At 34.3% G+C, this 10,868-nt stretch overlaps 3 protein-coding genes and 1 long non-coding RNA gene across 6 annotated transcripts; 1 reads left to right on the plus strand and 3 right to left on the minus strand.

Moving 5' to 3' along the window:
* Positions 1-1,378: 1,378 nt before the first annotated feature.
* On the plus strand, positions 1,379-3,457 carry LOC123906685 (actin-97-like). Its single transcript, XM_045956652.1, has 4 exons — positions 1,379-1,580; positions 1,670-2,063; positions 2,375-2,988; positions 3,126-3,457. Exons 1-4 carry the CDS (start codon positions 1,521-1,523, stop codon positions 3,189-3,191), a joined length of 1,134 nt encoding a protein of 377 aa, XP_045812608.1. The 5' UTR covers positions 1,379-1,520; the 3' UTR covers positions 3,192-3,457.
* A 550-nt stretch (positions 3,458-4,007) lies between these two features.
* LOC123906686 (heavy metal-associated isoprenylated plant protein 21-like) lies at positions 4,008-5,114 on the minus strand. 2 transcript variants are annotated; one of them, XM_045956655.1, is made up of 3 exons: positions 4,841-5,114; positions 4,545-4,637; positions 4,008-4,438 (listed from the first exon to the last, which is right to left on the minus strand). In XM_045956655.1, the coding sequence occupies exons 2-3, from the start codon at positions 4,597-4,599 to the stop codon at positions 4,137-4,139; spliced, it is 357 nt and encodes a 118-aa protein (XP_045812611.1). In that variant the 5' UTR covers positions 4,600-4,637; positions 4,841-5,114; the 3' UTR covers positions 4,008-4,136. The 2 variants fall into 2 exon arrangements, with proteins under 2 accessions (XP_045812611.1, XP_045812610.1); XM_045956654.1 differs by having other exon boundaries at positions 4,545-4,620; positions 4,841-5,108.
* A 1,147-nt stretch (positions 5,115-6,261) lies between these two features.
* Positions 6,262-10,521, minus strand: LOC123906687 (methionyl-tRNA formyltransferase). 2 transcript variants are annotated; one of them, XM_045956656.1, is made up of 10 exons: positions 10,295-10,520; positions 10,162-10,224; positions 9,930-10,064; positions 9,654-9,827; positions 9,472-9,576; positions 8,990-9,023; positions 8,743-8,843; positions 7,842-7,901; positions 7,589-7,789; positions 6,262-6,567 (listed from the first exon to the last, which is right to left on the minus strand). In XM_045956656.1, the coding sequence occupies exons 1-10, from the start codon at positions 10,409-10,411 to the stop codon at positions 6,478-6,480; spliced, it is 1,080 nt and encodes a 359-aa protein (XP_045812612.1). In that variant the 5' UTR covers positions 10,412-10,520; the 3' UTR covers positions 6,262-6,477. The 2 variants fall into 2 exon arrangements, with proteins under 2 accessions (XP_045812612.1, XP_045812613.1); XM_045956657.1 differs by lacking the exon at positions 10,162-10,224 and having other exon boundaries at positions 10,295-10,521.
* Positions 7,239-7,590, minus strand: LOC123906688. Its single transcript, XR_006808961.1, has 2 exons — positions 7,510-7,590; positions 7,239-7,459 (listed from the first exon to the last, which is right to left on the minus strand). It is a non-coding gene; the product is annotated as an uncharacterized LOC123906688 (long non-coding RNA).
* Positions 10,522-10,868: the final 347 nt, after the last annotated feature.

The raw sequence follows: 10,868 nt of genomic DNA on the forward strand, positions 1-10,868 counted from the left end.
GATCTGACCCTTCTCTCAACCCTACCGGTGGGAGTTTTATAGCACCGGCTTCTATTTGTCCTCTAATTATATTGATGATTAAAGGAAATCAGATTAGCTTATCGAAAGTGCTATTGATTCCAATAGCTTAAAATTAAATTGATGTGACCATTATTTTTCATTTAATTTTTTTTTGATTTGTGTTTGTGCCCAAATAAAATTAATTTGCGATTGTGTCAATGGAAGAATGCCTCTATTTCAAATTGAGAATGACTATTTGTGAATATTAAAACTAGATCACGTCTTTCGTTTTCAGTCTTTTTTCTTGGAGGAATTTAGATGTTATTATTGATACATGACTTAAAATTTTAAGTTCCATTTTGATTGATATGAAGCTGTATTCATTTGACATAATTTTTTTTGGAAAGATTTCTCAAAATATTCCACCATCAACACACTCTTAAAAGACGTGAGAATGCATGTTAGGCATTGCATTTTACCTACAATCTGTTCAATAGTTGAGATTAAGACTTGGAGTTGATGATAGGAATAATCCTTGAGTAGGTGAAAATTTAAGATATTGGAGAACCTATATATATATATATGGATGCGATTAGTATTTCTATTATTAATCTGCCATATGCTACAAGGTGTTGAAAATGATTGTCATTATCTATCTTTGTCCCTTTCTGCATAAGGGTGGAATCCAATCCAATTTATTGGCAAGCAATGTAGTTTATACAAAAGATCGATCCAAATCTGATCTCCACAAGCAATGTAGAGCAGTATGTATATATACAAGACAATGAATATTTTAGTCTTTGGAGTCGGTTACTCATGTGTGGTCTGTTATTTTTTGTCTGAAATTAAGGTTATAGATAATTACATGCGTATTTTTCTCCAACAATTTGGTAGAAGAAAAAGAGAAATGGTTGGTGTACGTAGAGAAAGAATGAACGGGTGATAGATAAATAGTATTTTGTCCGTAAATTTCTGATCAAACTCTTTTTCCAGATTTAAAATCAGAATCCAATGGTCTCAGTTGGGTATGAATGTTGTTATATTCATTTCATTTTAATTAGTTATCTTCATTTCGTCTTCTCTTTTCTCTCACAACCTTTGGCTATTCATTCATTCATTCATTCCCCTAACCCAACCTAGCTAGGTACGTATGTTCATTCCCTTTATCATTGCGTTGATTAATTGGTTAATTTTCTACAATGTCATTGCCATCACAATCTGTTAAGCATAAACATACATATACTCATACATGACATTGACATATTGACACTATAATAATTTAAGAAAGTGACATAACTCATAAGTGTTAGTGTCCAGTGTCGGACACTTACGTTACGCGCACCTGACACCGGGCATGCCTAATCCAAAGAGTATCCATGCTTCATAGATTACAATTGTATTCAGATTATTATTTTAATCTAATGAATATTTATTGATCTCATCTGATCATTACATGACAATACTAATTAATTCACTTTTTGTTGTTCATCTAGCTAGTCAGTGAGTCATATTAGAAGAAGATGGCAGACGCTGAGGATATTCAACCTCTTGTTTGTGACAATGGAACAGGAATGGTCAAGGTATATATGAATCATCCCATTCATTATTTTTTCTTTTTCTTCTTTTATTATCCTTTGCATTAATGTAATTGTAATGTACCCATTTTCAGGCTGGATTTGCTGGAGATGATGCCCCACGTGCTGTGTTTCCTAGTATTGTTGGTCGTCCCCGTCATACCGGTGTTATGGTTGGTATGGGCCAAAAAGATGCATATGTTGGTGATGAGGCACAATCTAAACGTGGTATCCTCACTCTCAAGTACCCAATTGAGCATGGTATTGTTAGCAATTGGGATGATATGGAAAAGATTTGGCATCATACATTTTATAATGAGCTTCGTGTCGCCCCTGAAGAACATCCAGTTCTCTTAACTGAGGCTCCTCTTAATCCCAAGGCTAATCGTGAGAAGATGACTCAAATCATGTTTGAGACTTTTAATGCCCCTGCTATGTATGTGGCAATTCAAGCAGTCCTTTCACTCTACGCCAGTGGTCGTACAACTGGTAAGCATTTCATGATTATTATCATATGATGATCGGGTTTAATTGGCTTACTTGCTTGTATGTACATTGAGCTAACTTAACCTCAAAGCAAATATTTGAGACTAACAATATGAGACAACTTGCAATTATGTGAACTGGCATACCTAATAATTACCAGAACAAAACTTTATCTGTTGTAGTGAAGTTTTAAAATTGTCAAATATCCTTATCGACCAAGGTGCATATCTATTTTTTAGGTCATCGTAATTTATAATTGTTCTCTTATTTCCTTTTCCAATATGATGGTTTACTTTGCTTATTTATTTTTGTAGGTATTGTGTTGGATTCTGGTGATGGTGTCAGCCACACAGTCCCTATCTACGAGGGTTATGCCCTCCCACACGCCATCCTTCGTCTTGATTTGGCTGGTCGCGACCTCACTGATTTCTTGATGAAAATTCTGACAGAACGTGGGTATTCTTTTACCACCTCAGCAGAGCGTGAAATTGTGAGGGATATGAAGGAAAAACTAGCTTACATTGCCCTTGACTATGAGCAAGAGCTAGAAACATCCAAGACCAGCTCTGCAGTGGAGAAGAGCTATGAGTTGCCTGATGGACAGGTGATCACTATCGGTGCTGAGCGTTTTAGGTGTCCAGAGGTCTTATACCAACCATCAATGGTGGGAATGGAAGCTGCAGGAATTCATGAGACCACATATAACTCTATAATGAAATGTGATGTTGACATCAGGAAAGACCTGTACGGTAACATTGTCCTTTCAGGAGGTACAACTATGTTCCCTGGAATTGCTGATAGAATGAGCAAGGAAATTTCTGCATTAGCCCCTAGTAGCATGAAGATCAAAGTGGTAGCACCACCTGAGAGAAAGTACAGTGTCTGGATTGGTGGTTCTATCTTGGCTTCCTTGAGCACTTTCCAGCAGGTTTCTTCTTTTTCTTTGATTCATATATGTTGGTTTTTCAATGTATTACTTACTATACTAATCTATCTATCTATCTATATATATAATATGATTGCTAAAAATGAGTCAAACTAATATCCCCCTTCCACTGTGTGCAGATGTGGATTGCAAAGGCTGAGTATGATGAGTCTGGACCATCAATTGTGCATAGGAAGTGTTTCTAAATTGTTTGAGCAATAGGGTTATTCAAGGAAAAAGACTGCTCTTTTTTAATAAAGCAAGCATGCGTCCTCTTTCTTTCTTTCTTTCTAGATTACTACATTATAGGTATAATATCAAGTTTGTACCGCCTCCTCTCTCAATCAACTATGTAGAAGTCGGAAATCAAACCATTGATCACCTATTTAAGGGATTTAAAATCCCTACTACTCGGACCGTTTCACTGCTTGTATTATTATTCAATCATGCGATACTTGTATCGCATTAAGTACATTTATCGAAAAAATATATTTAAAAAGAATGAGAAATAGTATTCAAAAGGTACAAAATGGTGGAGTACATTTGCCTTCTATTAATAAATATAACAGTTGATTATTCATGTTATTGCCATTCAAAATACACTTAGTATAGTTTTATAATAATAGCAGTAAAGGCTAAATTTTGGGATGTGCGACTTGTGTGTTGTGGGCTATACTATAGATGTCTTTTTTTCAATACTACATGTCATTCCAATAACAAAGTGTATAAAAAAATGGCAATTTATAAAAAAGCCAATTTATAAAGCCACAATTTAGGGATTAAGTTATTTTCAATTAGTGATTCACATAAAAAGAAGTTATTTTTAATTTGTGTGGAAGATTATTTAGGCGCACGCGGGGCCTATGAATAATTATTAAATCAGTCATCACATCATGAAAATGATTCTTATTTTTTAGTTTTAAACTATTTTTTTTGACCTAAGTTGATTGATCTAAGTTGTAGAAATTATGACACTTTAATTAGTAATTCATTTTAAAATTTGAAATAAGTAAAATGGGCCATAGATAAGTAAATGAATTATTGATATTAGAAACATGTCCTAACAAATTACTCATGATGATTTGTTTTAATTTGAAGGAGCCAAGTTGATTATATTTTGTTGATGAATTGGATTAATGACGATTATTAGATTACATGATGGAACATGCATTTACATTGTCATCACTAAAAAGGGAGACAAGATTCTCATCATCTTGATGATTATTGGATGAGGCAGCCGGCGGCATAATGTTTCTAACAAATCCAGAGGGTGCCCTTCTGTCATAGGCTCCATAAGCATAAGGATAGTAAACAAGATGTTGTTCAACATAAGGCCAAAATTGTGCTCTTACTTTCCCAGTACTCTTTACCCTCTTTAACACCTTGTTTGGATCAACATAACCACTCACTATCACCCTGCTTTGCTTTCTGTTCACCTCCACAGATTTCACACCTGCAGATCAATCCATCGAGACGATTCATTCAATATTAATCGCATAATATGCATGTCCTTCTTTCAAACTCACTAGTACTATATAATTACAGTATCAACTAACAACCTTTTAATGAAGTCACTGCATTTCTAACTCTTCTTTCACAACCATCACAGTCCATCCTCACTTTTATATCAACTGTCTGAAATTATACATGCTCTGAGTAAGTAGTTAGTAAGCAAATACTCCATCCGGTCACTGTTATAAGCAAATACTGATGTATACATAATAGTTTTTTCAATGTATCAAAAAAGTCAAATTAACTAACTTATAACAACAGTGACATGATGGATTAAGTAAGGAAGTATGAAACTAGGCAGCTAGCTGGTGTGAGAAATTAATTAAATGTTAATCTTAATTACCTGCATTGCTTTGCGCTTGGACCTCTTAATGGTGCTGGTGGTTACACTTACAGTATCACAGAAGTTGGAGAGGTAATCAAGTGCACCCATTTTGCTAGTACCTAATTATAATTATAATAAAGCAAAAGTCAGGGATTGATCGAGAGATCAGTGAGAAAGTGAATTAGATGAGTGGTGTTTATATAGCTCAAAAGGATTTTCAGAGGACTAATTAATTAATGTGAAAAATATTACTACTAGGAGTATTATATTATATTATAAACCGCAATTATTAATGGGGACATATGTTCCAAAAGCTTAATTAGTGTTCCACATAATAGTGAGTGAGTGAGGGCCATGGACCATAGTAGCTTGCTCACTAGGGTCTATATATATATATTATTTGGACAATTCTTTTCAAATTATGAGGTCGTGATGGTTATTTATGTGATTGTTATATGGAGAAGGAGAACTTGATGAAATTTACATATAGTCAATCATATTTTGAAAAAACTTAAAAATAGTATTAAGTTAAAAAATTTACATATAGTCAATCATATTTGTTATTTAGAATCATCTTCTATAATCATGAAAAATAAAAGAATTATCATTTTAAATATGATGATTACCCTTACTTTAATCTATTACTTTCCGGCGAGTGGACCCATAAAGTTGAAGCAATGATGATTACTTGAATCTATTATTATTACTTTCCGTGAGCACAATACATTACAAAGTACTCCTTGATCATTGATTCTTATCAACTAAAAAATGATTATACCATTATGATCATTGAGAGCCATCCTGAAGCTATAATAAAGTGTAGCCGCGCTCTGTATATTTGAAACTATCAGTGCATTCATTTTTCTTATGTTTACATTTCAATCCCTCGTTTAATATGTTCAATAATAAATACTAGTGCGTGCGTTGGATATATATAGAGAATAATAGATGATATATTTTTTGTTTAGCTCACGCAGTAGATGTTACTATTGCAGTTGTAAGGGGATTGTTGTAGATGAGATATGTTCCCCCATATATAAATATGGATACAGTTTACTCAATAAAGCACCATCTTTCTTTTGCCAAAGCACTCTTCCACACAATCTAATTTGAAAGCAGCAGTTCAATTCTCTATTATTGTCTTCTCTTCTATCTATGTTTTTTTCTCAATAATCTGTAGTATCTTTTTTCCCCATAAATAATCTAGTAGTTAAACTCACACACCTTAAAGGTAGAAAAATATGAAATTCTGAATTCAAACCTTAAATTCCTATGCATATCAATGTCGTTGCAGTTATCAACCATACATTTTTATCCCATTTTGTGATATATATATATATATATATATATATATATATATATATATATATATATATATATATATATATATATATATATATATATATGTAATGACTTTTTATGCACTAAAAGTCCAAAACTTGACTTCCAACATATATCTATTATATGTTTCAAAAAAAAAAAACATATATCTATTATATATGTGCTGACATAAAAGAATCCGAACATGATAGTTATCCGGAAATCATAAAAAATAGAAAATGAAAAACTCAAATAATTTCAAAACAAAAAGAATCGATTGCCCAAACAGCCGGAGGATAATTTAAAATATGGCTTTCTGTATGATAAACCACTGCTCATAATTTCTTCAGCTTCTGTCCCCGCAGGCCATTCCAGAAAGCAGCTGCATTAACTACCTTTTTTCCAGGAAGCTGAAGTTCCAATACCTGAGTTACAACATCACTAAATTCAGAAAGTGCTCTTTTTCATATTAAACATTGGTGTGCTTCCTCAATGTTTAGTCCTCGTGCAATAGAGTAAAACACATTAAACAATAGTATCTTTCAAACCAAGTAGTTTTCATTAAACTTCTTGATATATTCCATAAAATTTTCATATAATTACAGATTTAGAGAGAGATTCTGCATTTCAAGTTACAAAATACACTTATAAGCCCGCATGTGCACAATTTGGACCCCGGAGACATTTCCGCTTCATCCAATACTATTTGTATTGAATATTAGTTTCAATTTCAAGTAACACAGGATTCCATAGAGCAATCAGTGAAAAGAACAAGAAGGGAATATCCCCTTATTTACAAAGCTCGTGTATAAACTAAACTAAATAGTGATTTTCAGTTAGAGACATTGGTTAACTTAAGCATAAACATCAGCTTGTGAGAATATATTGTAGCATTGAATTTCAATATGCAACTGCTCAAACAAGTACTACACTTTTGGCCTAGAATTACTGTTTACTACTGAATAATGACTTTTAAAAGCAAATGGACAATTTCTAGGTTACAGTCAAAAGAGCACCTTGGAGACAAATTTATTTTTGTATGAAAAGAAACAATCCATTCAGTTTTGGCCACATGCTAAATTATACCGAAGAGTCATTACCCAAATTGTTTATATTTACCGACATTGAAGAATCTAAACTGTATAGGGATAAACAAGAGCTTCTCACTGAGACAAACCAAAAATTAAAAAGAAAATGGCAGTTTAGAAGATCAACTTTGGGAGTAGTTCTCTTCTGGTTTCCTAACATATGTTAGTCGTAGAAATTGGGCTTAGCATACAGATTACACTAAAACCTGTAACCTCAACTAGAAAGCACCTGTCTTTTTTTTTTTTTTTTGACATTTGAAGATGGAATACAGAAAGCACCTGTCTAGGTGGCGCAACTATGATTTAACTCTACAGTGATAACTGAAATTTCATGGTTGATTCTCAGAACTACACATACCTCAAGCATGGTGCCCCTTCCACATGGAAACACCAGTGCACCATCGACAAATGCAATATCATCTGCTTCATTGAACTGCACACTTTCATGAGTGCAAACTCGAGTGGTTATGATTTTAATCTCCAAAGTTTTCTTCTGACCAGTTCTGTCAACTACTAGAATCTTCGCTCTAGATCCTGGCCACCCTGAAAATGCACGAACCTAAAATTGTTGCGTCACAACTGCACAGTTCAAAGAAAATCATGAAGTTTACCTTGTTATGGAGAACAAATGCTTCTTGATCAAAGAATAGCCATGATTCGTCTGGACCTATCTGCATAAAGTAGCAAAACGAAAATCAGATTAATTCCTTGTAAGTAAAATAATTCATCAACTGTATATAGTGAAGAAGTTTTTTCCTTTTTCTTTTTGTGGATAACCAAGATATAGAATGGAGTGAAATTAAAGGAACACAACAAGTTCTCCCCAATTTGACCAGTTTTTCACAGTTTCAAGACCTGTTTTTCTTATTACTCCTCAAAACTAGATAGGAGAACTTGGAGTTTGTGTTCTTCTGGTTTGTTTTTTCATCTGAAACAAGCAATAAGTTCAAGTATTTCATTTTGCATTTTCCCTACTCATAGAGCTCTAACAACTCTTACACCTAATATGTACCTTAGTAGGAGGTGTGGTCAGAAACAAACAGTAGTCCGCTTATTTTTTGCACAGTGAGACTTTTTTCATTATAGGAAGTAGGAACACATGCAAGGTGTCACCACATCCAAGAATTACAATATAATTTGTTTAGTGTTCATGGTGAACACTTGATGCGCTCCCTTCCATTCTGTATAATTATCATTTACAAGTTTTGTTAGGAATATGGAGGCTAAAAGTAAGCCATGTGTTTTATGAATGATTGTCTCAAAGGATTAGGAACTTATATTATCATTATATAAAGAGATGGAATAACCTTGTTGCGCTTTTGAGCCATCAATGTGGTTTCAGAAATAGAAAAGATTCCTAAAAGTTAATATGAAATAACAACTTTAACTAGTCCAGCAAGCAACATTGGGCAAAAGCAATGGAAGATCTGATATATGCTGAACTAATAATAATATCAATAGGGAAATCATTTCTTGTTCCCTTCTGATTAACATAATCAAAACTAACACTACCTTTGGTGCCAGTGTAGCCTTAGAATCATCTTGGGGTTGTGCCTTCTCTCTTGCAGATCCATCAAATATGGATGGAAGTTCCCTAATCAAAAGTTTAGATCCTGCTTTGTCAAATAAAGATAAGAACTGATTCTTAACAATGACTTTATATCAAAAGGTCTGAACTCAAAAAGCTTAGTGTAAAACTAGGAAAAAGAACATAGGAATGCAAAAGATAAATTAATATCCATGGAGAGAAGAATCATACCTTTATGAAACAGAAGCTCAAGCAAATCAGGTGCCTACATATATATGTATCTAAAGATTTGTTAGGAAGAGGGAGTAAAAGAATAGCGTCCTAGTAAATTTGATCAAATAAGAAGAGAGAGTGTGCGCAAGACCCGTAATGAGTCATATGATGGAAAGTAAAACATGAGAGCTATGAAAACACACACATCCAATGGTTTTGCATATGCATGAACTCTCAAAAAGTAAAACATAGATAAATGTCCTCTGAAGGGAAGGAGGATAAAGTATATGATGGAAAGGTAGCACATGACATTTGCGAAATATTGTGATCATGTACCTAAGATATTATTAATAAATACAATCAAAGGAGCACAGCCCTGAATATAATATGCAGCAGTAGTGGTGATTATTCATTGAAACCAGCAGTTGAAAAAATTCATTAAGAAAAACAGCGACAATAGCTTTTATTTTGTAGCAAAGAAAGAGAAGAGAAATTTTCACCTTGATATGATCATCAACTTGAATTGTTTGAGTGGCAATGATAGGTCCAGCATCGAGTGCACGAACAGTGAATGCTAAGGATACTCCAGTTTGTTTAACACCATCCTAGTATAGAAATAGAAATGAATATATAAGCATTGAGAATTGTTGACATGTGATGGGGATGAAGGAAAAAGGTGGACCTGCAATGCTCTTTGAACAGGAGCAGCACCGCGATAGAATGGCAAAAGGCTAGGGTGAATGTTGACAGTTCCGAAAGTGGGAATATCTAGAAACTTGGTGGGTAATATATTGCCATAAGCTGCCGTAATGCATAGCTGGGGTTGCAAAGCTTTTAAATCTGACAAGAAAGTATCCTGCAGCAGGAGCAGGAGGGAGGGAATGAATGAATCATTGAATTTTGTGATTAATAATAATAATAGTAACAAACAATTAAGAAGTATTAAGTAGTTAGTTACGTCTCCAGCACGTTGAGGAGTGAAAATAAGATGAGAAGAGAAGCCCCTCTCAAGAGCATAGTTGGCCAAGGGAGAGAGCGTAAGTTTTTTTCCCCTATCCCTTCTAGCTGCTGGTTGAGTCACAATAGCCGCAACCTAAATAGATAGATAGATAGATAGATAAACAAATTAATATTCCCTCAACACTTGAAAATGAAACCTAAATCCAATACTATACTATACTATACTATACCTCAAAGGAAGAATGTGGAGAAGCAGAAGCGGTTAAAAGTGCATCAAGGACTATAGTGGAGACCTGAACGAATGAATGAATAAAAGAGAGACAGAGAGAATTTGATTGAGAAGACCTAATTAATGCAACTTACCTGAGGTGCCCCCAAGAGAACAACGGGTTTTTTCTTCTTGTTGTTGTTGGTGGAAGAGAACAATGAAGAAGGAGAAGACGCACTCTGATTCTGCACACACAATAACCGCCGAATCATTTTCTTCGAATCCCTTCACCGGTGGCCTATCTTGTTGTTCTTCTAACGATTATCATTCATTCATTCATTCAATTAAACATTTTCTATCAAAATAAATAAATAAATAAATAGCGTTAGATGAATCTAACGGTCCATAACATTTAAAAGGCTAGGAGTTCCCTAAAAAACGTTACTAAGAGGATTCTTCTTCTTCTTCTCCGCACGCACACGGACAGATTGGGAGTGTGAGCGAGCGCAGAGACAGAGGCTCCGCTGGTAGACAGACGTGTTTACATGAGGCTGTTGAGCGGGGCATCATTTTCGTCGTCGTCGAAATAAATGAATCTGATAAAGCAATTGAGAGAAAGAACAAGTGAAAGCGGCTCTGGTGGATTCCAATTGGGACATAGAAACAGCTCAGAAAGAAGGTTTTCTCGCTCTCGCTCAAAACCACTACAAAACTGTGAAAGAAACTGAC

Source organism: Trifolium pratense, linkage group LG2, assembly GCF_020283565.1.
Source record: "Trifolium pratense cultivar HEN17-A07 linkage group LG2, ARS_RC_1.1, whole genome shotgun sequence".
Lineage (NCBI taxonomy): Eukaryota > Viridiplantae > Streptophyta > Magnoliopsida > Fabales > Fabaceae > Trifolium > Trifolium pratense.

Excerpts from the sequence above, each read along its gene's own strand:
- LOC123906685 (XM_045956652.1), top strand. The coding sequence starts at position 1,521 with ATGGCAGACGCTGAGGATATTCAACCTCTTGTTTGTGACAATGGAACA. Across the intron at positions 2,064-2,374 it reads CGCCAGTGGTCGTACAACTG|GTATTGTGTTGGATTCTGGT; the intron begins GTAAGCATTTCA and ends TTATTTTTGTAG. Across the intron at positions 2,989-3,125 it reads CCTTGAGCACTTTCCAGCAG|ATGTGGATTGCAAAGGCTGA; the intron begins GTTTCTTCTTTT and ends CACTGTGTGCAG.
- LOC123906687 (XM_045956656.1), bottom strand. The coding sequence starts at position 10,411 with ATGATTCGGCGGTTATTGTGTGTGCAGAATCAGAGTGCGTCTTCTCCT. Across the intron at positions 9,828-9,929 it reads CTCCTCAACGTGCTGGAGAC|GATACTTTCTTGTCAGATTT; the intron begins GTAACTAACTAC and ends CTCCTGCTGCAG. Across the intron at positions 9,024-9,471 it reads AAGTTGATGATCATATCAAG|GCACCTGATTTGCTTGAGCT; the intron begins GTGAAAATTTCT and ends ATATATATGTAG.
- LOC123906686 (XM_045956654.1), bottom strand. The coding sequence starts at position 4,930 with ATGGGTGCACTTGATTACCTCTCCAACTTCTGTGATACTGTAAGTGTA. Across the intron at positions 4,621-4,840 it reads CCAAGCGCAAAGCAATGCAG|ACAGTTGATATAAAAGTGAG; the intron begins GTAATTAAGATT and ends GTATAATTTCAG. Across the intron at positions 4,439-4,544 it reads TGCAGTGACTTCATTAAAAG|GTGTGAAATCTGTGGAGGTG; the intron begins GTTGTTAGTTGA and ends ATTGATCTGCAG.